At 47.1% G+C, this 27,369-nt stretch overlaps 2 protein-coding genes across 2 annotated transcripts in view; both read right to left on the bottom strand.

The window, feature by feature from the left end:
* Nucleotides 1–25,134, bottom strand: part of ADRA1D (adrenoceptor alpha 1D) — a 48,383-nt gene extending 23,249 nt beyond the window's left edge. Inside the window, exon 1 of the mRNA XM_061993665.1 lies at nucleotides 24,168–25,134. Within this exon, the coding sequence (XP_061849649.1) occupies nucleotides 24,168–25,134 (967 nt within the window). The remainder of the gene's footprint in view (nucleotides 1–24,167) is intronic.
* A 483-nt stretch (nucleotides 25,135–25,617) lies between these two features.
* LOC133625159 (uncharacterized) lies at nucleotides 25,618–26,352 on the bottom strand. Its single transcript, XM_061993230.1, has one exon. It carries the CDS (start codon nucleotides 26,350–26,352, stop codon nucleotides 25,618–25,620), a length of 735 nt encoding a protein of 244 aa, XP_061849214.1.
* Between the last annotated feature and the right edge of the window lie 1,017 nt (nucleotides 26,353–27,369).

The raw sequence follows: 27,369 nt of genomic DNA, 5'->3' as shown, positions 1-27,369 counted from the left end.
GAGGGGGGATCTTGTTAACATTTATAAATATCTAAAGGGTGGGTGTCAGGAGGTTGGGACATCCCTTTTTTCTATAGTAGATAGTAACAGGACAAGGGGTGATGGGATGAAGCTGGAACACAAAAAGTTCCACTTAAACATAAGAAAAAACTATTTCAGTGTTTGAGTGAGGGAGCCCTGGCACAGGCTGCCCAGAGGGGTTGTGGAGGCTTCTTCCTGAGTCTTCAAGACCCTCCTGGACACGTTCCTATGCGACCTGATCTAGGTGAACCTGCTTCTGCAGAGGGGTTGGACTAGATGATCTCTAAAGGTCCCTTCCAACCCCACCATTCTATGATTCTATGATTCTATGATTCTATGATTCTATGATTCATGCATCCCAGCTACCTCTGGAGGTGGTGGATCCTACAGCAAAATGCAGTACAAGCAAAAGACCGGCACAACATTCACCTCGGTGCACACATGAAATCAATGGACACTTGAAGGTGCAGTTGTTGGAACAAATGCAGGCAATGATATGCAGGGAGTGGACAAAGCATTTGTACAATACTAGATGTTGTCGATCCTCATGGTTGGACTGAAACAAGCTGTTTAAAAAGGAGATCCACCAAATGACAGAGAGAAAGCATAAGAGAGATTATTTCAATGGCTTAGAATAGCTGGGACCCAGATTATGAAGGGTCATTCATCTCACAAATCAACATCTAAATTTAATGCATGTGAGTGAAAGGCTCAATTCTGGTGCCTGTGCAGAGGTGGTAGGAGAGTGTCTGGTTATCAATTTGGAGAGTGGCACAAATCCCATGATTTTAATGTGACAAGATGGAATTGTTTCTCCGAGTGGGTCAATCCATGCTAGGAAACAGAGCTGTCTGGAAATCCAGATGCTTGGTTTGTGGGACATGTCAGTGTTTGATATTTGTTTTCTTTCAAAAAACAGAATGTAATTAAAAAAAGGAGCAGGTTTCTGAGGAACTGTACATTTAAAATACTGCATTCTATGAACCTTCAGTGCACACTGTTGTCTAAAAGGGATGTATCCCTGGAAACCTGACAACTAACAGCTGACGTGGAAATACTTGTTAATGCATGGACACAACCGTGTCAGCAGTTAACCACCACTAGATGGATTTGCATGGTGGGGCAGGCTCCCATTTCCCCCATTCTCAAACCTCCCTAGCTACAAAGTGCAGAAGATCATAGAATCACAGAATCCTTTAGGTTGGAAAAGATCTTTAAGCTCATCAGGTCCAAGCCCACCCTGCCCAGCCCAGCACTACCCCATGGCCCTCAGCACCTCAGCTCCACAGCTTTGGGATCCCTCCAGGGCTGGGCACTCCCCCAGCTCCCTGGGCAGCCTGGCACAGGGGTGACACCCCTCTCAGGGAAACAGTTCTGCCTCATCTCCAACCTCAACCTCCCCTGGGGCAACTTCAGCTCATTTCCTCTTGTACTATCATTCATTACTGGAGGGAAGAGACTCACCCTCACCTTGCTCCAGCCTCCTTTCAGGTAGTTGCAGAGAGTGCTCATGTCTCCTCTCAGCCTCCTCAAGATGCAAAGTTTTGGCCAGCTACACTCCCTGGGCTTTCCCTGGGCTGGGTGACATAAGAAATCAGACAATGGAAGTCCTGCAGTCCTTGGAATTTATGAATCTGTGAATCTGCAGTGTTTTCAAGTCTCCTAAATTAACATACTTGTAGCAGGAAGAGTAAGACAAACCCTTTCTGGAGCCAGAGTGCTCAGGGCTTCCAGGTTACTTGTGTTGGGATCCAGGAGTCTACCCCAACTTAGCACAGAGCTGCCAAGGTTCTCACTGCTGGTTGTGTGGTAAGAAAGCCATGGAAACCTGGCATGAAGGGGCTGTCTTGGGGCCATGAATAGTGATTGAAGCAGAAGTTGTTAAACCTGGGACATTTCCGCTTGGTTTTCCAACTGGCATTTCCCAATGAATTCTTCCCCTGCTGACCAGCATCCACACTCATTACTTGTGACCTCATGAGTTCAGCACCTGATTAAATGCTTCACTTACTTTGGGCCACTGCACTCAGGGGAATGGCAAGGGCTTTGCAGATGTGCAGGAGGCTGAATCCATGCCTCAAATGTTAAAATGAGAAGGTCAAACGTGACTGATTTGCATTTGCTGCTGACTCTGGATAGACCCTGAAGAGCGCAAAACCTTCTGTCTGACTGTGCAAGTGGATCATAGAATCACAGAATGGTAGGGATTGGAAGAGACCTTTAGAGGTCATCTAGTCCAACCTCCCTGTCAAGGCAGGTTCACCTAGATCAGGTCACACAGGAACGTGTCCAGGAGGGTTTGGAAACCTCCTGAGAAGAAGCCTTCACACCCTCCCTGGGCAGCCTGGGCCAGGGCTCCCTCACTGAAACACTGAAACAGTTTTTCCTTATGTTTAAATGGAACTTTTTGTGTTCCAGCTTCTTTCCATCACCCCTTGTCCTGTCACTGGATACAACAGGAAAAAAGTGCTGCCTCAACCTCCTGACCCCCACCCTTTAGGTACTTGTAAGTGTTGCTGAGGTCCCCTGAAGCCTTCTCTTCTCCAGACTAAACAGCCCCAGGTCCTGCAGCCTTTGGTAAGGAAGATGCTCCAGTCCCCTGATCATCTTTGTAACTCTGCACTGGCCTCCCTCCAGCATTTTTCTGTCCCTCTTGAGCTGAGGAGCCCAGAACTGGACACGGGACTCCAGATGAGGCCTCAGCAGGGCAGAGCAGAGGGGCAGCACAACCTCTCTCACCCTGCTGCCCAAGTGAGTCCCAGTAACTAGAATGACTTAGCATCACAGAATCACAGCATGGCTTAGGTTGGAAGAGACCTTTAAAGATCATCTAATCCATCCCTGTTGCCATGGTCAGGGACATCTTTCATTAGATCAGGTGGCTCAAAGCTCCATCCAACCTGATCTGAAACACTTCCAGGGAGCTGGAATCCGCAGGTTCTCTGGGTAACTTATTCCAATGTTTTACCACCCTCATTGTAAAAAATATTGCCCTTATGTCCAATCTCAACCTGGCCTCTTTTAGTTTAAAATCATTGCCTTTTGTCCTGTCACTATAGGCCTTTGTAAAAAGTCTCTCTCCATCTTTCTCAGAAGCCCTCTTTATACACTGACAGGCTACAATAAGGTCCTCTGGAGCCTGCTCTCCAACAACTCCAACTCTCTTGGCCCCTTTCCATGGCACAGATGTGTTCAGCTTTACGTCTCTTCTCTGGATCTGCTCAAACAGGTCTATGTCTTTCTCATGCTGGGGAATGGCACAGATCTGGAGGCAGTGCTGCAGCTGGGGTGTCACCAAAGTGAGACAGAGAGACAGAATCCCCTCCCTCTACCTGCTGGCCACACTGCTTGTGATGCAGCCCAAGGTATGATTGACTTTCTGGGCTATGAGCCCATGTCTAATGGGCTCATGTCTAATTTTTCATCCACCACTATCCCCAAGTCCTTCTCTGCAGGACTGCTCTTAAGCCTTTCATCCCCCAGCTTATACTGACACCCTGTCCTGCCCTTGCACCAGGCTGTTTAAACAAGATGAAGAAGCTGGGTGACATGAGATATTCCCCTGGGTGTTGGGTGATAAATCAGTCCAGATTCCAGTGATGGAATCTGCCCTCAGGGAAAGAGAAGGAGTGTTGGACTGGCTGGGAGATTACTCCCCAGAGGACACCCTGAGGTGAAGGTGGTCTCTGCCCTTCTCACACTGTGGGACATCTGTGCTCCTTTGTTCATTCCTTTGGACCTCCTTTGGCTTGCTTCTCTCAGAGACCTCCCTGAGGAGCAAAAAGGCCTGGTATCAATTAGCTGTATGAGACAGCTGGTTATAATCTCCACTTTGATGTTCTGGCACAGAGAAATCCCTGGATGCTCCCTTTGAGAGAGAGGAAATGGTCCAATTTATGGTCTGGCTCTGCAGACTGTCAGGGCTCCCTTAGTAGTCTGGGAACCTCCATGGTCATGAATTGCCCTTGTTCCTCATGTCCTGTGCCACAGGTATCCCAGCTGTGGTCAGTATGAGGAGGTGTGGGTGACACCACCTATGCCCAGAGCCCCAGAGAGGAATTTTGAGGTAAGATTGGGAAGAATTTGGCTCCATGGCTGAGCCTGACCTGGTGCCTGGTGCTCAGTGCTGCTCCCACGGCCAAGTGTGCTGACAATTTGAAGGCAAACAATGTCAAACTGACCCCTTCTGCTTGTATTTTTGGGGGTAGCTCAGGATGACTGATATTCTTTATCACTTCTAATAATCAAGACTTTCCTTTGAAAGAGAAAACTTGCTCCTTTAAAATGCTTTTTGGGATAAGAGAGCAACAAGATGCTTTTCAGCCTGGGACTTGTTCTGCAAAAGAAAAGTGAAAAAGTGGATGCAACCAAGAAATGTTACAGTTGTTCATAACAATAACATGTCTCTGCTTTATTATCCAATTTCCTTCATCATTTTATACACAGAAATTCCCAAGAGTTTTCCAGGCTGTGCCAGGATCTGTCTCCTGACACCATTCTTGTGCAGCCTGCCAGAAGAGAGACATTTGATGCTATCAGGGAAATAGTTGCCTCTTTCATTCACTGAAAAACATAGAGATTGGAGGAGACCAACACAAATTTTCATGTAGGGCAAACTTGTCAAATAATTTTTGCCAAAGCAGATGAGAGAGAAATAGAGAGTGTTTGAAAAACAAATGCAAAGTTTCAATGCTGAAACTTTTCTAATTGGAGCAGGGAGGAACAATCATGCCAAAGTGTTTTGTATTGAAGTTTGCTTACATTGAAGTTCACAACCCCAACTTAATCAAAACACAAGAAGGATGTAGGACACTATGGGTCAATTTGAGAAACAGAGTATCATTTTCTCCTATTGACCCACCAATTCTCTCTCTTCCTTGACTAGATCCTAAACCTGATGATAAAAGGCCATTATCAGCTTTCTGGATCTCCCTTGGGTGATTCAATAACCTCATTATCCAACTTTTCACTCAAAACATATACATTTTAATGCTTGATGTGCTTCTGTGCATCTGCTGTGGACCACTTGTGACAGTCCCACAACCTAATGCTGCACAAAGGTCAAAAATTTAAACAATTAAGCTCACAAAACCAAAGCAATAAAGTCAATAGGATGAGGAATAACCATTTTGCTATGGAAGCTGCAGCTCCTACATGTACCCTCCTGAATGTAACCACAGTACAAATAGATTTTATTAGCAGAAATAACAAATAACAAATTGTTCCCAAGTGATCACATTCTTGAATTCTCTGTTGTTTTGTTGTTGGTTTGGGGTTGGGTTTTTGTTTCTGCTTGCTAATAGCAAATAAACAGCTCAGTTTGCTTCTCATTTGTAGGATTTGTCTACATAGTTTTGAAGGCATTTCCAAGTTTAATGGAAGCATCTGTCTTGTAGGATGCTTTTTTGCTCCTTTTCAGTATTTAGGGTGATAGAGGTACAGCTACTGTTAAACACTGATGTCAATCTTGGTAGTTTCTGTCAAAATCTACAGGACTCAGACTCTAGTTTACCTCTGAAAACCTGCCTTAGTGTTTCTGGTTTGTGCAGAGAATGAAAAAGAACAATGTGCAACAATGACAACCAAGGAGAGAATGAAATCAATGGAGAAGTTCCTAGGGATGAAACTTATCTGAGTGACAAGCCTAGCACCATCAAAGTAGCTTAAAAGGGGTGTTCAGAGAGAGAGGGAGACCCACAGCCACTAAATGAGGAAAGATTGAACCTTTTGAAGGAAGAAAACAAGCTCTGTGTGTAAGGATTTGTACAGGTATCAGAGTTACAACAGTGATGATCTCAGTGAGGACCCCAAAGCAGACACTTAAATTCAGTGTTCCACTTTGCAGAGCTATTAAAAATGCCAGACCACTGAATAGGAGATTTTCTAACACCAAGAGACAGAGATGTCCATCGCTGTGAGAAGGGAGGGAGGGAGATAACAAAGCCCCCAGTCCGAGGGCAAAGAGAGGTGACATTTTGGGCACTGTAGATGGGTAAGGATGGGACAGCAAGGCTAGGCATAAACAAAGGGCTAGCCAAAGAAAGAGATTCCTGTTTTTTTTTTCATCCAAGGAGAGCTTCTAACCTTGGGATCCTTTGCCTCTGTGACTAGTGCAAAGGTGTCTTCTTTTTCTTGGGTGCATGACCAGCTGTATGGAAGAGAGGCTGCTTTATTGCAGCCCAGACTAACCTCCAATACTTATCCACCTGCAAAGCTTACTGATGGAGTATTTGATGGGAAAAGAGTGGGGCAACCAGATCCACCTATGGCTGTTGTAGTCCCTCTTTCGCTCTCTTCACAAGTACAGTGGATTCTCATGAGCTGTGACACCATTTTCAAACCCTTGATGCAGAATTAGCTCCTTGATGACTGCACTTTGGAGTGAAATAAAGTCTCTCCAGTCCCTCATGAGTTGCTTTATCCTTGAAATGCAGGTCATTCCTGGTCTGGAGAAGGATGAAAGGTGGACATTTGGAAGTGCCAAGAAATAAATAGGGAGAAAGAAAAATGGACTTTCCCAGATCATTTTTTTTCTGAGGTGCTTGACCCAGTCACCATGGTGACTGTAAGTGTGTGTTCAAGAGGCAGGATGACTCATATCTGGCAGTGGAGCAGCATTTCTTAGTCCACATTTCAGCACTGGCTGATGGGGCCCTCTCAGCTTTGAGGTGTGTTCCCTCCAGTGACCTGGAGAGCTGTTTCCAGCTGACTTGGGAAGATGGATCCTTTGGAGAGTCCCTTATAGAGCAAGATGGCAGTGAAAATATGGTCTTCAGACATAATTCCTCTGGTACAATCCTGAGCATGTACTTGGACATAGCAGCTAGCATCTATTCATTTTTTAAGATCCTCTTCCTTGGAGATCTCTGTGGCATGAATCAGAAGACTCCAAACCCAACACTGACTTAATAGCCATAGGTGGCATGGTAGCAATCACAGGGAATAGCCACCAACACAGGGCAAGTGATTGCCTTCTCCATCTCTTCTCTGGATGGGAGGCATGATCTGCCACCACCTTTGCTAACATGGACATCAGCACTCAGGGAAATGGTCTAGTGGTTGAGAGGGCTGGGACAAAGGCTGAACTCAATGATCTTAAAGACCTCTTCCAGATTAAATGATTTATGATACTATGATTAACACCAAGGACTGCTTACCCAGATACTCATTTGTCTGGTTCACCTTCAAGAGTTTCAGTGTAAAGTACAAGGTTGTTCTCTCAAAGCATCCAAACCACCAATGATCTAAAGCAGAATAAATCCAGATAGACCAGTAGAAGAAAATGGATGCTAAAGACAAAAGGGAATTCATTAGATGGGATGCATTTCTGCTGAGAAATGCAGCAAAAAAAAAGCCTACAGGGAAGAAAACCTCTGACCACCTATCTGACAGAAAAGTGAAAGCCAAGGAAAGAATATAGCTACTTAAGGAAGAAGATGATATGATTGCAAATGAGGCATGGGTATGTTCTCACTGCAAACAGTAAAGTTTCTAAGAGTTGGGTGCAATAAGAACTAGAATGGTCTCCCAGAAGGCACAGGCATAAGAGGTGAGGGAACAGAACACACATGAAGCTGAAGTGATTTGGAATGGGATGATGCAATATGGTGCAGTGGCAGCCACTCCTTTCTCAAAACAGTGACAACCTCCTGTGTTACTTGCATGGCAGAGCCACAGAGGGGTACTGATGGGAGAGAAAACAGGGAGAAGAAGAAGAAGACAAAGAGCTACAAAGGAAGAAGGCACTCAAAGGACTGCCAATGCACTTGGTGGGAGACGTGACATTTCTGGCTGTGATGCTCTCTGGTAGCTTGTCTGAATTCTGCTGTGAGTCACTCAGTTCTGCTTTGAGCAGTGAAAATGCCTGTTTTTGGAGCAAATTATTTTTGTTCCATACATTAGGCTGCTAATTTAATCAGCTGTGGTTTTGCTAAGTGCATGCTGATGGGTGTGCAGAGAGAGTACACAGAGAGAAGGAACAGACCTTTTCCAGCTGAATGTGTGGAATAAACCCTGACAGGCTGATGGCCACGTTGAACATAAACAATCTCAACTCAGCCCCCTACCCTTGCTGCCTTTGACTCAAACAGCCTCGGACACTGGGAAAGTTCTGTTTTGATTGGAAATGCTTTTCCCTTGCCCTCTCATTGCAGAAGGAAAATAAACCCACCCACGTCCTGATTCCCCTGACCTTTGGGGGAAGTTCATGGATGCATCCTGTAGTGGAGCAGCAGCCACTTTGGGCTCATCAAGGGATGCTAATGAAGCCCAGGAAGAGACTGAGTATTGCTTGTGTTGTGCTCTGTGTTTTTGAGATGGTTCTCAGTTCTAACAGGTGGGCAAAGACCTAAAGCCTATGTGTCCTAGATGGAGAGGCCAAACCCAACACTGGCAGCTACCTTCATATTTTTCACCTATTTGGCCATATGGGTCCTGCTTACCTGGATAAATGTGTCAAGTGATGGAGCCTACAGGAGAAACAGAGGGGTCAAACAAGTAAAGTTACTCAGATGACTTTTCTTCTCTGCCTCTGCCAGTCAGCAAAGATTAAGCCCTACCTTCAAAGACTTTTCTATTGATGTCCTACTATTTCTGCATTGAAGCATTAGCTGTGCTTTTTACTGCTTAATAGAGATGTAAAGGAAGACTTACTCCTCATAAACCATTTGAGAAAGCAGTAGTGACCCCTTTATTTTTATTTTCAGGTCTTAGCTTCAGAAGTAGCCTGTGGAAGACTGTATCTGAAGGAAAGGCATTGACACACCAAGATACCAAGTTTCAGGGCACCACCTACATTCTATAGGATAGAGAAAGAAATGTTGAATTGCTTTCCTGAGACATTAAAAACAGATATCCTTCTGGAAAATACTTCTGGTAACCTGCAATGTCTTGGGAAAGCAATACAGGGTGCAATCCAGGTCATCCTAAAGTAAGCACTGAGGTTGCCTACATGTCTTGTGCCATATACAATAAATGTGCTGGAATGTCCTTGGTCTCTGGATGTCCCTCTAGAAGAGCTCACAGCTTCTCTAGGTCCTGTCTTGCAACCAAAAACCCCACATGGTTGCTTCATCAGCTTTAGGGGATTATGGACAGCACTGAACATGTTTTAGGGAAGTAAATTGCAATCCAAGTCTGGTTAGCTATTTAGACATGAACAGAAATGAGAGTGGAGACATCCAGCTCACATGCAAACACCTAACCATAGGCAACTACACACAGAAGTCTTCACTTATGAGTCTGGTCCTACACCTATTCTCTTTGTCTACCTTCACAACAGAAATAACCATGTGGCTTTACTATGAGAGGCATGGATTAGAGGGAAAGCAATGGTCAAGGAAAGGGACCCAGGGAAGGAGGGCAGTGGTGTAGGAGGTGATCAGATGCAATGGGAATTGGTCTCTTCTCCTTTGTTGCTTTCCTGGGATAGCAGCAGCTATCTGTCAATTTCTGCACCACTATTTCCTGCTCCTTTACCTGAATGCCAGCAAAATGACAGTCTGTCTACATGCAGATACCACTGGGTGCTCTCCTGCCTCCCACATCCATCTGGACCCACTACTTTGAGCTTCTCCAGGCTACAAATAGCATTACTGTTTGTACAGTACCTGACACAGAAGGGCTGAAACACATGACTAATGGGCTTGGTGTGTTGTTAGGGATCTCAGATAGATCAGCCTGCAGAGAGCCCTGAAGTGCTGTAACTGTGTGGTGTCATTGGAAATGAAGCACAACGTGATTAATCCCAAATAACTCTGCTATTGTAAGGCAGAAGAAAGGGAGAGATGCAATGTTTGGAAAACTCTGAGCTGTGCTCCTTCTTCCCTTGTCTCTGCATGCTCCCCTCTGAGTGAGGAACACAGGGAAAGCAAACCCTGGGATGTGAAGTCACTCTGTTCTGTTTCCCTGAATCCACAGCCTGAGTGCAGTGTTGGAGGGAGGTAGACAAGCTCATGGCTGGCTGCCAGCTCAACTTCACAATGCATCCTCACAGCATTTCAGATAATTCCTGTGGAAGGGACCCTAGGAACAGAAATAGCCCATGGCTGAAAGGCTTTTCTGGCACAGTTTGCCAAGCCTCTCCTAGAGAACTTGGCCTTACAGGCAGAGGTTCAAGAGCTGGCAGCTGCTCTGAACCCAACTGTTATTTGTGCTCAAACGAGGTCTGTGAGCAGCTGATGGTGTCACCACTGTTGTGTTGTGCATGTGTGTGTCCCATGTCCTTCCAAATTGCATTTCTGAAAACACATCTGGGGTGGGAATACAAGGGTCAAGTCCTCTGCCTGGGATGAAAGGGAGAGGTCTCTTACCTATGGTATGAAATGACACCATTGCTGGCTTCATCTGTTGACCTAGAGGCTCAAAAGTGGTGCTGAGTCCCTGGATTTGGGAACCTGTGCCCTGCACAATCCCTATGGGTACCCTTTGGCTGTTTCTCAACAACAGGCTGGTCTGAGGGAATCTGCAGCTGGAAAACAGCCAGGGATGAGATGTGGCTTGACCCAGTGTGCTTGTTATCTCCTCCTGGTATACCCTGAGGTAGCAATGCCTGGCTACAAACCATCCTCCTGCTGCAGACAGGATTCCTGTCCTTTTCCTGGTCATGTTACCTTAAACTCCTCCTGGCCCACTGCCACAAGGAAAGAACAATATGCCATGAAGATACTTCCATTCCTCACTGTCTCTATACAATAAACCATCAGTTTTAGTCTTAGAGTTTGAATTTCCCTCTAAGCTGGATTCTTTGTAATCTTTTCCCCATCTAAATGATTTCACAAACATCTTGTTCATGGCCAAAATATAGAATAATAGAAACCTTTTGGTTGGGAAAGCCCTTTAAGCTCCTGAAGTCCAAGCCCTGCCCTTACCCTGCCCAGCCCAGCACTACCCCATGGCCTTCAGCACCTCAGCTCCATGGCTTTGGGATCCCTCCAGGGCTGGGCACTCCCCCAGCTCCCTGGGCAGCCTGGCACAGGGGTGACACCCCTCTCAGGGACACAGTTCTGCCTCAGCTCCAGCCTCAACCTCCCCTGGGGCAACTTGAGGCTGTTTCCTCATGTCCTGTCACTCGTTACTGGGGAGCAGAGACAGACCCCAGCTCCCTGCAGCCTCCTGTGAGGGAGTGTCAGAGAGTGCTGCTGTCTGCCCTCAGGCTCCTCTTCTCCAGGCTCAACACCCCCATTCCCTCAGCCCCTCCCCAGCCCCTTGTGCTCCAGCCCCTTCCCCAGCTCTGTGCCCGGCTCTGGCCATGCTGCAGCCCCTCAGTGTCCCTGTGGCAGTGAGTGAGGGGCCCAGCACTGACACAGCCCTGGAGCTGCAGCCTCCCCAGGGCCCAGCACAGGGGACAGTCCCTGCCCTGCTCCTGCTGTCACCCCAGTGCTGATCCCAGCCAGGCTGCCCTTGGCCTTCTTGCCCCCCTGGGCACGCTGCTGGCTCCTGTTCAGCCGCTGGCACCAACCCTCCCCAGGCCTTTTCCCTCCATCAGTTTCCAGCCCCTCTGCCCCAACCTGGAGCGGGACCTGGGCTTGGAGTAGCCCAAGGGCAGGATTCAGCCCTTGCCCTTAAACCTCATCCCATTGCCCTCAGCCCATGGCTCCAGCCTGGCCAGGGCCCTCTGAAAGACTCTTTTGCTCTCAAGCAGATCAACACACCCACTCAGCTTGGTGTCATCAGCAAACTGACTGAGAGTGTACTCAATTCCCTCATCCAGATCTGAAGACCTTGACTGAGCTCCAACATAGCCTTTCAAGCAGAGGCTGTGGTTCCTTGTTTTGTAGTGGCAGCTATCTCCTGTTCAGTGTTGTGTACTTGATCCCTGCACAGAAGATCTCTTGAAAGACATCCTTATGTCATTTTTTTTGCTGTCATGGACATCTTTTGGAGTATTTGCAGACCACCTCTTGGGCTTCACAGCACTTGCAACCTGCAACTGTCTCGCAGAGGAGTGCAGTCAAGACTTCTTTAATTCAGGAGAACAGCTGAGATAACCCCTGTGGTTTGCTCTAGCCTTTGGCTCACTGTGGGAAACACAAATCCCATTAACTGTGATAAACAAACTGTTGAACAGAAGAGGGGAGATCTGATTCCAAGTCCTGAACCCATGTGGCAACACCTCATGTTCATACTGCTCCAAGCACACTTCTTGGGCAGATTTGTGTTGGAGAGAGCTGTCTGGGACTAGTCCAGGGATTTGCCATCTCTGATGGTCTTCCTTTACTGAGTGCCATCAGCCTACCCACTGTGAGTGATTCGAAGAGCGTGTTGGACATATCTGGGACAGGGATTTCTCCCAGCAGGAATCCCTTGCAAATGTACAGAGGATTTTTTTTCAGCTAGTGGAGTGGGTAAAAATAAAAGTTGTGTTTCAGAAGCCCTCATGACTGAGTTGTGAATTGCCTTGGGTTGGAAACTTCCCAGGAGAAGGAAATGCCCTGTCTTTAGTGAGCAGGCAGTTGGTTTTGTGCCACCAGACCTGGTGGTTCTCTGGCTTGGCTCCAAATGCATTAGCCAAGGAGCTCTGTTAGGGAAAGACTATTCATTAGGGGTAGCTAAAAAGCCATATCCTGTTCCAGCCACTTCAGTAAACCCATCCTTGGGTTAATTGCACACATAAATTACTGTGCAAGGAGAAGTACAGCCTTCTGTTTCCATGTGACAGTTTTATACAGCACTGAAACAGAGAACATGGGACAGTCAGGAGTAGCTGGTGTGTTAGTGATACTGAAGAGCTACCAAGTGACTGCAGGTATGTAAGTGGTGCTTCAGTTTCCCTAGACAAAAATGATGCTGAACACTACTGAAACAGATGGGTTGCCTCCCTCCCTGATGTCATTTGTGTGTGGTCCCCTTCTTCCCATTTAGTCCTTTAAATTACAGAACTGGCACTGCTGGGATAAGTTTGTCCCCAGGACATGCTGTGTGGGAAGAGGTGAATGCTTACTCTGCCACTCACCTTCCTGGACAGCAGATAGTAATGTCACAAATCAATACACACCAGAGACTTCATTTTTGCTTTGTTGTGGCTGCAGTTTGCTTTGGAGGCAGGAGAATGATGAGGATATTTGGGGATGTGTGTTCAGGTACAGGTGCAAAGGGCTGAGAGATTCCTGGATGAGAGATTCCTGCTCATAAAGGCAAAGCCTTCAGAAGGAAGAGTTCATCACTCAGTGTTCTTAATAGCAGTTTAAAGGGCATATTTACAGCAAATAAGAATGTCAAATAACTGCCCCATTGGATACAGGTCTGTGAAAGCAGACAGCTTCTAAACACTGAAGCTATTCCTCATGAACTATCTTTGCTCCCAAATTCCCAAAACCTTTCAGCCACAACAAAATTAAGAGCAGGTGGATGAACAAAAACAAGACCATAAAAACACGTTTGGCTCTTGGAAACACTTTTGTGAGTGAGCTTTAGGAGTAAGAGAGAACAGTTCTGTTTTACAGCTCAGCACACTTGCTGCTGTAGGGTGTCCTCAGGGAAGCTCAAAGCCCTACCACCTCAGGGCTGCTGGAGACAAGAAGGGCTCCCAGTTCAACCTTCCCAGCACCTCACTAGCCTTCATTGTACCTCAAGACTCCTACTCTTCCTCTTTATCTCCTACTGTGCCTTCCAGATCTGCAACTCCATCCTTGCCTTCAGATTTTGGATAGAAGCAAGCTACAATGGATGAGAGACTCCATCATAGCTGTCTCTGACTGCATGGTCACCTTCAAGAGGTCCCTTGTGATGGAGAGATGAGTGCTGTCACATACATCACAGAGAAGACCTTGCCCACAAGGATTTAACAGTCAAAAGGTGCTACATGGTAGCCTGGTGAGTCAGAGGGATGGATGGGCCCCAAATATGAGGTCCTCCTGTAAGAAAGGGCACTTGGATTACCTAGGTCCTTTTTTTTTAACAAGTTGCCAACAGCTGGTGTGTTCTTGTAGAACCTTTTGCATTAAAAATGGCTCAAAACAAAAATAAGGTCTTAGAGTCTCTGAGATGGCCTGTGAAGTCTAGAGAGGATCTGTGTTGATACGGTTGTGTAAGTCTCCTCCAGAGAGGACCAGCCCTGAGTTATGTGGATGTGAATCACTCTGCACTGCTTTGCTAAGGAAAGCGAAAGGTTTGCATCCTGAAATGAGTGCATTCATGTACTGGATATAGTCATAGTGATAATCTTCATGTTGCTGCTGCTGTGAAGTACAAAAAACCAACTCCCTGAACATTACAGCAGTATTCCTCCTCTAGGACTTGGCCCATCACCAAAAGTCACCAAAGCCTGTACCACCATGTAACAGCCAATGTGCAGAAGAATAAAACGCTATCTGTCCTCAGAAGAACTTTTTTGGGTTGATACATGCAACAGATCTGCTCTAATGGCAACCCAAGAGATGGCAAACGACAGTCTCAGGGTTATGAGACCACACTGAGCCTTGCATCATTATCACATGACAAGGGAAGGAGGTAATTAATTCACAATGTAGAACAGAAAAATCACATTAACCTTAGGAGGACCTGGAAATCCTGTGTGTAAAAAGAATAAGAAAGTGGAACAAGTTGGGTTGGTAAAAAATATCTAAAGGTCCTTTAGCTGGAAAACCAGATTTTTCATTACACACATTTCATACCAGAAGCTCTTTACAGTCTTGTTCTGCCCAAAAACCAACCCCTGAAATCCTGTCAATGGTGTCATTCTTCTGAGAGTTGCAGCTCAGTTTCTCTCCTAGTCCTGCTTGCCTGAGGATGGTGTAAACTGTATGGTGTAACCTAGCACTTGTATCTTGACAAAATGTGGGACAGTGAGGTATATCAGGAAACATAAAGCAGTTAAGAGGATCAGCATGTAAAGGGCAACAAGGGTAAGAGACAGGGAAAATATATATCTCACTGTGCCATGCATCATATAGAAACAGCCAGGTGTAGCATTGCATTCCCCTGAACTGAATTGATGTGGAAAGAGAAGTCTCAAAGTAAACCCCTGTTTTCTCAGGCAGCTCCTGTCCTCCTCAGCTACTTGAATTTAGATTAGAAAGCAGATGTTCCTGCAGGCCTCACTCAAAACCCCACCAGTTTCCATGGAAAGATGACTGTTGAAACATGTGAGTAAACCACAGCCTTTGCAACTGCTGTCTGGGCTTCAGTTGTTGTAAAGGTGTATTTTCCCATACAGAGAACAAATACTGTAAGAGATGATCACATTCTCTGCTTTGCAATTTGGTTATGTGCTAAAAAACTGTCTTTTTTATCTCTACCACTGAACATTGCTTTCTGCTGAACACACAAAACAACAGTTATGTGGGATCCTATACAATAAAACTGCTAAATGAACACTAAGGAACTTGCAAAGTTAAAGACTCAAGAGATTGACAAGGTCAAAGTGCAAATCACATTTGCAAAACCTTTCTTACTTTTAAAGAGTTTAATTTTAGGATGATGCTCTATTGTGTCTGTGGTGTCCCTGCCACACCAGTTGTAAGGAGACGTGAGTGCTCAATAGCTGGGTTGAACCGTTCAATATCTTCTCACTGGTCAGTATGTAGCCCCACACTTTACAAACTCACCCTGTCAAGCTCTGCTTGATGCCAGAACTTGTTTCCTGATGAATATCTGAAGGTACTTAGCTCACTTCTGGCCAAACATTTGGCAATCTTACTTTTCACAGCTCTCCAAGGAGAAAAAGGTGATTTGGAACCATTTTACCAAACCATGTCAAAAAATGCCTGTATTTTTAGTGTGGATTCCTGAGCCCTTGGTGTTATGGAGCACTTCCCATCCTTAAGGTGTAATTCCTTCCAGCTCCAGCTCCAGCTGCAACTGTGTTGGACTTTGGCTGTATTTGGCCTCACAGTGAGATTCATCTCAGCTACTTTAGATGTGTATTGTGCACCTTGGAGCTAGTGGTCTTTGGCCTCCCTCAGAGACACTGAGGAGACATTGGTGCTCTTAGGTTGGGACTCATCTGCCTCATTTAGATAAAAATATTAGGATGAGATTAACTGTAGCCTCAAAATACCTGTTTTTCATTGTTGGTTCTGTAGAAAGAGGAAAAGCAATTTGCTGAGGACCTTCTACATTTGGCATTCAATGTCAGGGACTGTCTTGACACTAGAGAAGAAGGGAACAGTGTGGAAATGGGCAGTACAGGGAAATGCAAAGCAATAGAAATGCCCATCAGACACCATCAGATCATTGCTCTTTAAAAGCCTTTCCTCAGCAAGCTCCAGTCTTGCTAAACTGCCCATCCTTAACAATGCTTTAAGAATGTGTTTCCTTCATAAACTCACCACATTGGGCTAGCTTTGTCAAATTTCTGCCCTGTCCTGTCACAAAGCAATCTCAATTCCCATAGAGTAAAATGCCTTGCTCTGGCACACAGTACTGCCAGAGCCTTTTAAACTCAAGGCTGTCCCCATAACACGTCCTATAGGAACCAAACACTGTGGGTTTTTTCCTGTCATCTTTCTCAGATATGGCTATCTCGTTTTGTCTCTCATTTGGCAGAACAAATGCAGCCTGTTGCAAGGACACAGAGGGAAAACTTTACCTAATAGATAATGCTTGGCACCAGAAACTGGGACTTTATTCCAGAAGGGTCTCATATTGTTAACAGGGGCTATCAGGCCAACCTAGAATAATAGCAAAGCAATCACATCAAGTAAAAGTCAGAGTTGATCAATCAGAAGATTATTCAGGTTGCTTTCCCAAGAAAACATACTCATTTTCTGAAGACCCTTGAACAAAAGTGCAGGATGTACTCACATAAGTGAGGACACTCCTAATTAAAGCCATGCAGGTAGCATGAAGCCTTTACACTGTCTCTTGCTAACATGACACAATTGCTGGTACCTCGTTCAAGCTGTTTGTTGTGGCAAAAGCAATTAAAAGCAGGATGGTAGGAAGAGGTTAAGCAACCACCTTGCATGATCACATCAAAGAGCAATCCCATCCTTCAGCTCAATCTTCGTTGCATCTCACTGAACAGATTATCAGAATTAATGAGCAAATATAAGATAGATTAGGCTAAATACCAGCTCCTTGCCAGAATATCCTGGACAAAGTTTTGTGTTTGCAAATACAATAAGCCTGTCAGACCCAACTTCATGTAGTTGCATCAATAGAATGAGGGATAATGGCTTTAGACTGAAAGAGAAGAGATTTAGATGAGATGTAAGGAAGTTCTTGACTGTGAGGGTGGTGAGGCCCTGGCACAGGCTGCCCAGAGAGGCTGTGGCTGCCCCATCCCTGGAAGTGTCCAAGGGCAGGTTGAATGGGGCTTGGAGCAATCTGAGCTGGTGGAAGGTGTCCCTGCCCATGGCAGGGGGTTGGAACCAGATGAGCTTTAAGGTCCTTCCCAACCCAAACCATTCTGGGATTCTGTAATGATTTAAAGTAATATAGTGTATTTTGGTATTGGTTCAAAACTCCTGTTGAGAGGTTTTATAACAATTTGCCCACTGAATCACAGAGTTTTGCATTTTTCAAGATCTATTTTTTTCCTGTTTATGGTACATCCATTACAGCAACTGCCTCCAGATGCGTCAAGACACTGAGATATAAAAAGAGGCATTTGTCTTTAAATAGTTTTATTTGGTGGTGTGGTGGGTGGACTGGAAACAGAATAATCCCATACATAGGTCATGGGAGATCTGGGTCCCGTTCTCAGTCACTTCTGTGAATCACTGCATTACTTTGGCCAGGCAGAGGCAAAGTATGTGTTCAAACTTGGGTGCACACATCATTATTGGAGGTTCAGAATGCTTCATCCATTGTAACAGCAACAAACTATCCTAAATCCTTTCATCTCTGGCCTTCCACACAGGATAATAGGTAGGAAAGGAACCACATAGACTCATTTGGGCTCCAAATAATCATTTTTTGGCTGTCTGTTTTCAAGCACAGGTAAACTGTTTCCCCATTCAGCACTCTGGTGGCTTTTGCATTAGGGCACAAGGAATGAATTGACATTGTCAAACGCTTTAGCTACATTAATATGGAGTTCAGGATCTTGTGTGGTAGATACAGAACACCAAGCAGGATCACAACCCTGGACTTTAGCAGGGCCAACTTTGGCCTTTTCAAGTACTTGCTGGGGGACATCTCATGGGACAGGGTATTAGAAGGCAAAGGAGCCCAAGTTAGTTGTATTCAAGGATCACGTTTTCCAAGGTCAGGATCAGAGCATCCCAGTGGGTAGGAAATCAAGAAAGTGAACCAGGAGACCCACATAGTATAACAGGGAACTGTTGGGCAAACTCAAGTGGAAGAAGAGAGTCCATAGATCATGGAAGGGTAACTACAGACTGGTCAGCCTCACCTCCATCCCTGGAAAGGTGATGGAATAACTTATCCTGGGTGCTCTCTCCAGGCATATAAAGGACAAGGTTGCTGTAAGCAATGTGGCTTTAGCAAGGGGAAGTCATGTTTGACCAACCTGATAGCCTTTCATGAAGATGTAACCAGGTGGATAGATGGTGGTAGTGCAGTGGATGTGGTTTATCTTGATTTCAGTAAAGCATTTCACAGTGTCTCCCACAGCATCCTCTCAGCAGATTGGCTGGAACACCCATCCATCCCCTAGGAATTGATGCTAATTTGGCATGAGCCTTTGGAAACATCCTACGGTACAGTGCAAATGTAAGAATCTTGCCTCTTGCCTGGATGATGGCTAAGAAAACAATCTGCAACATGGTACCCAGAAGCTTTTTGAGACTGTGTCTGTGTCTTTGCTGGCATTTTAAATGAATATATGGCTCCTGTGGACCGGGACCAATAGGGAACGTGTGGCAGATGGAGTAGTTCATTTTAATTCCTCCAGTTCCAGTTTGATTTGATGCTCTAGGCTAATTATTCCAAAGCACTTGCCCATTCCTTTTTCCATGCCAATTCTGTCACTTCCACCATGACTCAGATAATTTCAGGAGATACAAGAGACTGCCTTAACAAGCAAAGTAATTCAATGGTCTGTCTTTCACCCTTCTCCTTTGAAATCACACTTTTGATCAGGTTCCCCTGTGCACAACAAAACTAAAGATGTTTGATTTTCTTATGGTGTCTCTTGTGGTGGATTTTTAGAGTATTTTCTGATGACTAACCAGAGCCTCAGCTTGTGTTGTAACCTTCCTTCTGTGAGGGAGCCTGTAGAAATTCCCACTCCTTTACCCATCTTCCTGTTTTAATAGTTATTTGGTATATTGAGGACTTTTAGCACTTTCTCACATGTGATTGAGATTGATGAAAGAGTTCATCAGGTGGTGAAGAAAGAATGACATCCATACAGACAGAGTGATGACATAAGCTTATTTTTCTCTTAGGAAACCATGCTAAATAGAATTAGATCCCCCATTTCTACCAGAACAGACTTGGTCTCATCTGAAACGTGCTTCTACCTACGTTGTCTTTCCCATCATTTATTTCACAAGTGACAGCTACTGAAGCTTGAGCACTGCTGTGCCTCTGTGAGCTCATCTTCTGCAAATCATTTTGTGAAAGGACTTCTGCCCTGTGAAACACAGTATCTACAAAACCATTTTTTGGTTTGGCTTGAAGGAGACCTTTCTGAGCCTGGTTTGTGTGGCAGCAACCTTTCCACTGGACTGCAGGTTAAAAAGCCAGTGCTCTGTTTTTCTGAACTGTGGCTGGAAAGTGCAGCTTCCACTGCAAATACAATCAAATCACTTCCCCAAGGCAAATAGAAGACCTTCAGTGTGAAGAGTTTTGCTTCTGCTGAGGCATCTCTTCAGTCATTTTTTGTCTGGGTGTGCTGCTGCTTGTGAAGGGACAGAGTGAAGGGAGCCTTGGGTTGTGGCCTTCACCCTGTATGGGTGCTTTGATGCCTTTCTCACACTGCTCTTGATTTGCAATCAAATCCAAGGAATGACAAACATGGGACCCCACCACCCAGACTAGACAATGCTTCTTAAAAAACAAGGGCCATTAAAGTGTGTAAATCACCATCCTGGGTACTGACTAGTGCATCCTTGATGCCATGAGGATTGATACTTCTGGGGTGGTGATGAAGGTCTTTGCGTCCACACTCACCCCTTTTGGGGTCCTCCATTGTCTCTGCATGCTCCCCAGCTACTGAGGAGTGGATGGGGAGCAAGGCTCCATCCCTCCTCCTCTTCTCACTTCCTTATGGATCAGTGTTGAGAAAGCAGGTGGCTGTTTATCTATAGGTGTTGTATGGGGCTAGTTCTGGTTATTTGACCCGTTGCACAGATGCCCTATTACAAGGGCAAATCCAGTACCTAACTTTTAGTAGGGTTTTCCATTAGCAGAAGGGCCAGTGGAGCCTCTGTGGTTGTGTGACTTAAAAGAGAGTTTCTCTGTCCATTCTCTCTCTTTTAATAAAGGCTTGAGCTGACATGGGATCGAGCTCTCACTTGGCCATCTTGCTTCCATTAGACTTCAAAAGATCCAGACTAGGGTATATCTCACCTCTCTTTTAATACCTGCAGCACAGACTGCTTTTGCAGTCAAGGGAGAGGAAGAGGCAGATTGGCACCACAATTCATCTCATCCTAATGAGGAGGTTCAAAATGAGTCAGGTGAGTTCCACCTCCAGGTGCTCTCCTCAGAAAGGTAAAGTGAGCTTTGGATTAATATGACTGACTGGTCTGGTATTGGTTCTGTTCAGAGATGGAGTTGGACCTTCAGAGGTCCCTTGCAGCTAATATCTTCAAGATGCTCTGACTAGCTGAGATGAAGGCACAGGTATCAGACAACCAAAGGGAAATGACTCCTATCTTACAAAACACCCTTAAGATCCTGGCCCACATCTCTGACGAGACTGAAGCTAAGGGAAGAGAGACCCTGGCAAAAACCACCACCCAAGATTCCTAGACAGAGCAGCTTAACAGAGCTCTACTGCACACCCAGCAAAAGATACCTACAACCCACACAAGAGTTATGTGGGTAATTGGGATTTCATCTCTTGTTGAACAACCAGCTGCTTAAGGAGTCTCATTAGCCACAGAAACTGTTGATAATGTTAAAACTGCTGGTGATGGCATCCTGTGCTTGGGGACTTGTATCACAAACCCTAGACTGAGTTAAATTACTCAGCTGATAAATAGACTATGGAGCTATTGGGGAGTTTGAGCTGATTTACAGATGAATCTCTGTAGATTATTTAAGCTTGGAGAAATGGCTGATAACATTTGGCACATAGATTGGTCCTGCTATTAAAAATCATTGGTTATTTCAGCTTCTCAACACTAAATATTACTCCTGTGGAACTAATGTGGATACTATTCTGCTGAGAGTTGCAAAGACGTGTGCAGGTTCACACAGACACCAGTAACAGAGCCAGCACACAAGTTTCTGGTTGCTAAGTCAATGTTAAGCAGAGCTGGGAGGCTTTTTTCAGATGATAAATTTGCTTATACAAAAGTGTAATCAGACAACAGTCAGTCAACCTTCCTGTGTGACCTATTATAAATGGTCCTCTGGCAGGGGGGTTGCACTGGATGAGCTTTTGAGGTCCCTTCCAACCCTTCCATGAACCTTGTAAGAAGTCAGTGACAACTACTTGCAAATTCATGTCACATAGGAAAAAAGAAAGTCAAAACATTTTGGTATTTTCAAAAGAAAACAGCTCACTTATCCATTTCACTGTGACAGTGCATTTTGAATTGTGCCTTGAGTACCTGTTTTTTAATAGACTCCCATTGAGTCTCAAACTGAAGCAACACGTTTCACCTCAATCAAAAGTGATTTTTGTTTCTCATGTTTCATTTTCATTTAAAATCTGTATCAAAATCATTTCCACTTGGCCCCAAATTAACCCATGTGAGTTTGTCTAAACAGCAAACAAAAACCCCCTGTTCTGCTTAACCATTTAATATCTTCTCAAAGCAGGTTGGCCCCAGCATATTTCAGTTTGGGGGTTTACAGTGAACTTTGCTGATTTCTCCAAGTTTCAGATCTGTCTCCTGTGCTGTGAAATCAGAGATTAGGCTCTGCAGAGGTTTCTGTTCTCCTTCTAGAAAGCATTGAATGACTCTCAGGTTTGAATAGGAAATGTCTATTAATTCAAGGGAGTATGTGTGTGTGTCTGAAATCAAAGGCAGCATATTTTGTAGTCATAAAATAAATGAACTTTTGCCTTGTTTATATGATGTGTATAACACTGCAGGAAGTAAAGATCAAAGCCATGTTTGTAAAGAACTTGGCAAGTTGTGTGTGCTTGGAGGAAGCAAGTGGGTTCATGGCAGGTACTTAAAGAATGAAGTCTGGATTTTTAGCTGGTGTAAATCAGAGTATCTCCTTTGACTTTGGTGCAAGGCTGGTGATTTACTCCAGTGGAGAAGCTGTTTTGAGGGTTTCAAGGGAAAATAGAGATGGAGAAACAAAAGAAGTCATTTTTTTTCCTACTTTGCCTGGTGTTAGTTCTCTAATTCCAAATACTGGGAATAATTCAAAGGAACAGAATCCTGATTCCCAGCCTCATTAGCTGTAAGGTCTAAAGTTGTGAATGATGTTCAGAGCTGATTCCTGCCCTGCTGACCAGCCAAGGGGTTGACTGCCAGACTGAGGCTGCCCAGGGAGCTCAGATTGTGGGTACTGGCATCTCCCTGAGCTCCATAGTGTGTGTTTGTAGGCTCTGAAAATCCCCCAGTGCACCTGACCGATGCACGAAGGGAAACTGAGGAACAGTCAGATGGGATAATTCATCTCAGGTGTCATTGTGAGAGAAGCTCACTGCAGCCTTACTGCTCCATGACTGAGTTATACCATGAACTCCCATGCCCACATAGAGAAAAAATTCTTTATAGGAACAATTTCACCCCTATGGAAAGCTGAGATAAACTCACCAGTGCCACCCTCACCCAGAGAGAGAAACTGAAGAGGTAGACGACAGCAGCAAGGTGAGACTAGACACCTACAACCCTGATCCACCAGCCTAAGGACACCAGCTTCCAAGACACCAGTGGTCCTGGGGAATGATCCTGCTGGAGGACAGAGGGGGGCTGAGTAGCCTCAGTGAGGTGTCTCACAGCCCTGGGCTCCCCCTGTCCTCAGCCACAATGCTGGAGGGACATTAAAACCTCAGCAGGTCAAAATCAGTTCTGTGGACACGATGCTGTTTCCACTGACTTGAGAGGCAGCCCCAAGTAAGAGGATTTGAGAAATCCTGAGAAAAGGTGCAGGACCAGCTAAAATGTTTCTGGTGGGCTGTGAGACATGTGGATCCCACCCTGCAGATGGAGGGACAGACCCCTCTGTTTTGCTGGGCTCTGCACAAAAGCCATTGTCTATATTCAGAAGTTGTTTTAAACTCTTTCCCCTTCTTAGTTTTAGCTACATCACTCCAAGGGGTTAATAGGTGCTCTTGAGTCAGTGCTTGCTGTAAGATGAGGTGGACATGAAGAGCTCAGGCTTTCCTGCACTTCATAGGCAGCACTGATGCTGGAAGGAGACGTTGCTTTGGACATTGCATTCCCCTGGCAGGCTCTGTGCCTGCTGAGCCTGCCTCTGCACGCAGAAAGCTGCTTCCTTCTCTTGGCAAAACTTTAGAGTACAACCTAGCAGACAGCCCCAAATGAGCACCCAGTGACAGGGGCACCATGGCAGGACAGGGACCTGAGGGCAAGACTCCTGGAGGAGGTGGATCAATCCTGACAAATCACCCAAGACCATCATCCCAGGAGTATGTTTCACATCCTGACATTCTCCTTGGGGGGACATTGAACCTCACTCCTGTCCATCTTCACTGGTTCACAACAGAGTTGGGAGCCCTGGGCCAACGGACACGGATCCAGATGCTCACCCCCAAGCTGGGAAGAAGGGAGGCTGGGGTTAGGGATGGCAAAGCTGTTTGGAGATCACTGTGTTGTAATTACAGCTTGTTTGAAACAGAGCTGCTTCCTCCTTAGCCTGAACTTCATTAATTAAACTACTGAATGCAGATTGAATTAATTAAACCAATTATTATGCTGCTATTTTATTCATTTGCTGTTTGCTTTGATTGATGATGTGACTCTGATTAATAAATATTGAATAAGTGCTAATTAATTGAATTAATTCATTGCTGGTTTATTCACCTATCAGTTACCTTATCCCTTGCCTCCATGAATGAGTTCTGAAAGTTTTTCCCAAGCAGCAGGTTCTTAGGGGCTCAGCCAAGTGAGACGGGGCTGGGGGGGAAAGGGATCACTTACCAAAAGGCAGGACGAAGAAGAAAGGGAACCAGCAGAGGATGAAAACACCCACGACGATGGCGAGGGTCTTGGCTGCCTTTTTCTCACGGGAGAACTTGAGGAGTCGCACAGAGAGGGAGCTCCTGAAGTTATGCCCTTTGCTCCGGGTGCTGGAGAGAGGCTCCTCCAGCACGCTGCGGCAGTGGATACGCAGTACAACTTCCATGGATTTATTCCTCTCCTTCTTGACCCCAGCCTCCAAGCTCCGGGTGGTCCTCCTGGCCACCACGTAGATCCTGAAGTACATCACCAGGATGACCATGAGGGGTAAATAGAAGGAGAAGAGGGAGGAGAACAGGGCATAGCCAGGCTCTTCGGTGATGCTGCAGATGCTCTCATCCGGTGGTGGAGGCTCCTTCCATCCCAGTAGCGGCCCGATGGAGATGACCATGGACGAGAGCCAGACCACGACGAGGATGACCCCAGCCTTCCTCTCGGTCATGATGGTGGGGTACTTGAGGGAGTACTTGACGCCGATGTACCTGTCCACAGAGATGATACACAGGCTCATGATGGAGGCGGAGCAGCACAGCACGTCCACCGCTGCCCAGATGTTACAGAAGATGCGGCCGAACACCCAGAAGCCCAACACCTCCAAGGTGGCCGAGAAAGGCAGCACGGTGGTGCTGAGCAGAAGGTCAGCGATGGCCAGGTTGACAATGAAGTAGTTGGTGACTGTCTGCAGGTGCCGGTTGCAAGCCACAGAGAGGATGACGAGGATGTTCCCCACGATGGCCGAGAGGATGAAGACGGCCAGGAAGACCCCGACGCCCACCGCCTGCACGTCCAAGGCAAAAGTCAGCGTGGTGCCGTTGCCCTCGGGGGTCTCCTCACTTTGCAGCCCCCAGGATCGGTTGGCAGTGCTCTGGCCACCCTGTCCTGTCCGGTTCCCACTCAAGCTTCCATTGCTTAGCTCAGAGAAAGTCATTGTAGAAAAGGTCCGGGCTCCATGGAGGGCGAGGAGAAAGCGATGCCGAGGCGCAGCCCCCCCGACATGATCCCCGCAGCCCCCTCCACGACTCGCTCAGCACCTCGCTCCCCTCCTCGTCCAGCCCCTGAGCAAGGCTCGATCCCTCCAGCCGGGATGGAGGGATGGAGGGCGGGCAGGATGCGCTGCTCCTCGTCCCCCACTAACCCCCACCCCCAGCCCGCTTCACGCCGGCCGGCCGCGCTGTCCCCCTCCCTGCCAGCGGCTCCCGCCGCCGCTCAGCCCCGCCGCCGGCCCTCCCGGGGGGGCAGCGAGGTCCGTGCCCCCCCTCAGCCCTCGCATGCTCCGGGGGGCTGCGCTGGGCGGCTGGCACTGCGCGGCTCCGCTCGCCTTCCCGCTCGCCGGGAAAGCTCCGGGAGGGGCGAGGGGAGGGAGCGACGGGGGAGCCGGGACGGGGAGGGGGGGTGTCGGGAGCTCCACACGTCAGGTGCCGCCGGAGGAGGAGGAGGGTAAGGAGGCGGCAGAGCTGCTCTGCGGGGCGAGCCCGGGGCAGGATGAAGGCGGCAGCAGCTCCGGGCGCTTGCAGACCCGGCTTGGGGAGGCGAGATGGTGCGGGGAGGGGGCGGTGGGACGAGGCAGGCACTCGGGGAGGTGGGGGAGAGGCAAAGCACAACGAGGGGGTCCAGGAACCGACGGAGGGGACAGAGGGGACAGGCGCGAGCTTGGCGGGGGGCAGGCACCAGCGGGCATCCTCCTGCATGGGCAGGCACCCACTCGTGGCGGGGGTGCGGGGCGCACAGGGTGCAGACAGCTCGGGGGCCTGGTGTGTGACGGCTCCCCGGGGGGTGTGAGGGTCCCCCGGGAGTGTGAAAGTCCCTGGGAGTGTGAGGGTCCCTCGGAGGTGTGAGGGTATCCCCTGGGTGTGAGGGTCCCCGGGGGTGTGTGAGGGTCCCCGGGGGTGTGAAGGTCCCTGGGTGTGAAGGTTCCTCGGAGGTATGAGGGTCCCCCCGGGGTGTGAGGGTCCCGCCGCAGCGCCGCCCGCCGCCGCCGGGGGGCAGCAGAGCGCAGGGTCCGCCCGGTGGGTCCGTTACCGGCTCCCCCCACCCCAAACCCCAACCGGCCGAGGGTCCGGGCGCTGCGCTCCGGGGGCTGCACCAGCCTCTGCAGAGCACCCGCACACAGCCAAGGGCAGCACCCCACGGCAAGGGTGCCCGGCATGGCTGGAGGGACCGCCCCAGCCTCAACACCCCAGCAGGAGAGAGGCTCTGCAAGGCTGGCAGGATCTCCCACCCTCAACATCACTCCATGACGGATGCTCTGCGAGGCTGAGAGGTCCCCCTCGAGCCCCAGTATCCCACTGAGAGGGATGCTCTGCAGGACTGGCAGAGATCCCCCAGTCTCAACATCCTACCATTAGGGATGCTCTGGAAGGCTGGGAGGCCCTCTCCAGCTCCAGCATTCCCACTAGTAGGGATTCTCTGAAAGGCTGGCAGGGTTCCTTTCTTGCCCTGCCTCCAGGGCTTCCAGTAAGTACATTTCCCAAGCTAACACTGGTCCTCTCATCATTCCTCTCCAGCCCAGTGTTCCTGCTCAGGCTGCCCATCACTAGTTCCTTCCACAAGCAGAAGGGACAATCAGCATCTGGTGCTCAGGGACAGCACGTGATCCACAGCTCCATGTCTGATTTAACTCTGCTGCAAGACTTGGAAAGAGCAGCTCATGATTAAAACATATAGGCACATATTTCTGGCTAATTTAAAGTTGAGTTTTCTTTTCCCACTGATAAAAGAAGATCCTGTTTACACTGGTTTCCTCCCAGTGACCCTACCTCCTGCCTCCATACATTGTGACGGGGACTGACCCCAGTGTTGAACAGGGGCTCTCCCCCAGCTCCTTTCTACTGTACACAGGAAATATTTCCTTGGAGTCTGTTTATCCATGGTTTTTAAACTTTTGTTTCTTACAAATGATTTTAAAGGGCAGTCCAAGTGGACAGTGAGGTGATTTAACTGTTGCTCTGTCAGATCATGAAGATCTGTTGATTCAGTGGATAGCAGAGGAGCAAAAAAATGAGTATATTTATTCTGTTATTTTCCTTAACAATCATTGCAGGAAATGACACATTTCTTGATTTCCCTTATTCCTTTCATACACTTTTCCTTCAGATATCACCCTCCTTTCTAGAGCTGGGTTTTTGAGCCTGCTGGGAATGAACAAAACAAAGCAACTGGAAAA

This window comes from Colius striatus, chromosome 3, assembly GCF_028858725.1.
Source record: "Colius striatus isolate bColStr4 chromosome 3, bColStr4.1.hap1, whole genome shotgun sequence".
Taxonomy (NCBI): domain Eukaryota; kingdom Metazoa; phylum Chordata; class Aves; order Coliiformes; family Coliidae; genus Colius; species Colius striatus.
The sequence above is the reverse complement of the archived record's forward strand: the minus strand, read 5'-3'. Positions and strand labels throughout refer to the sequence as shown.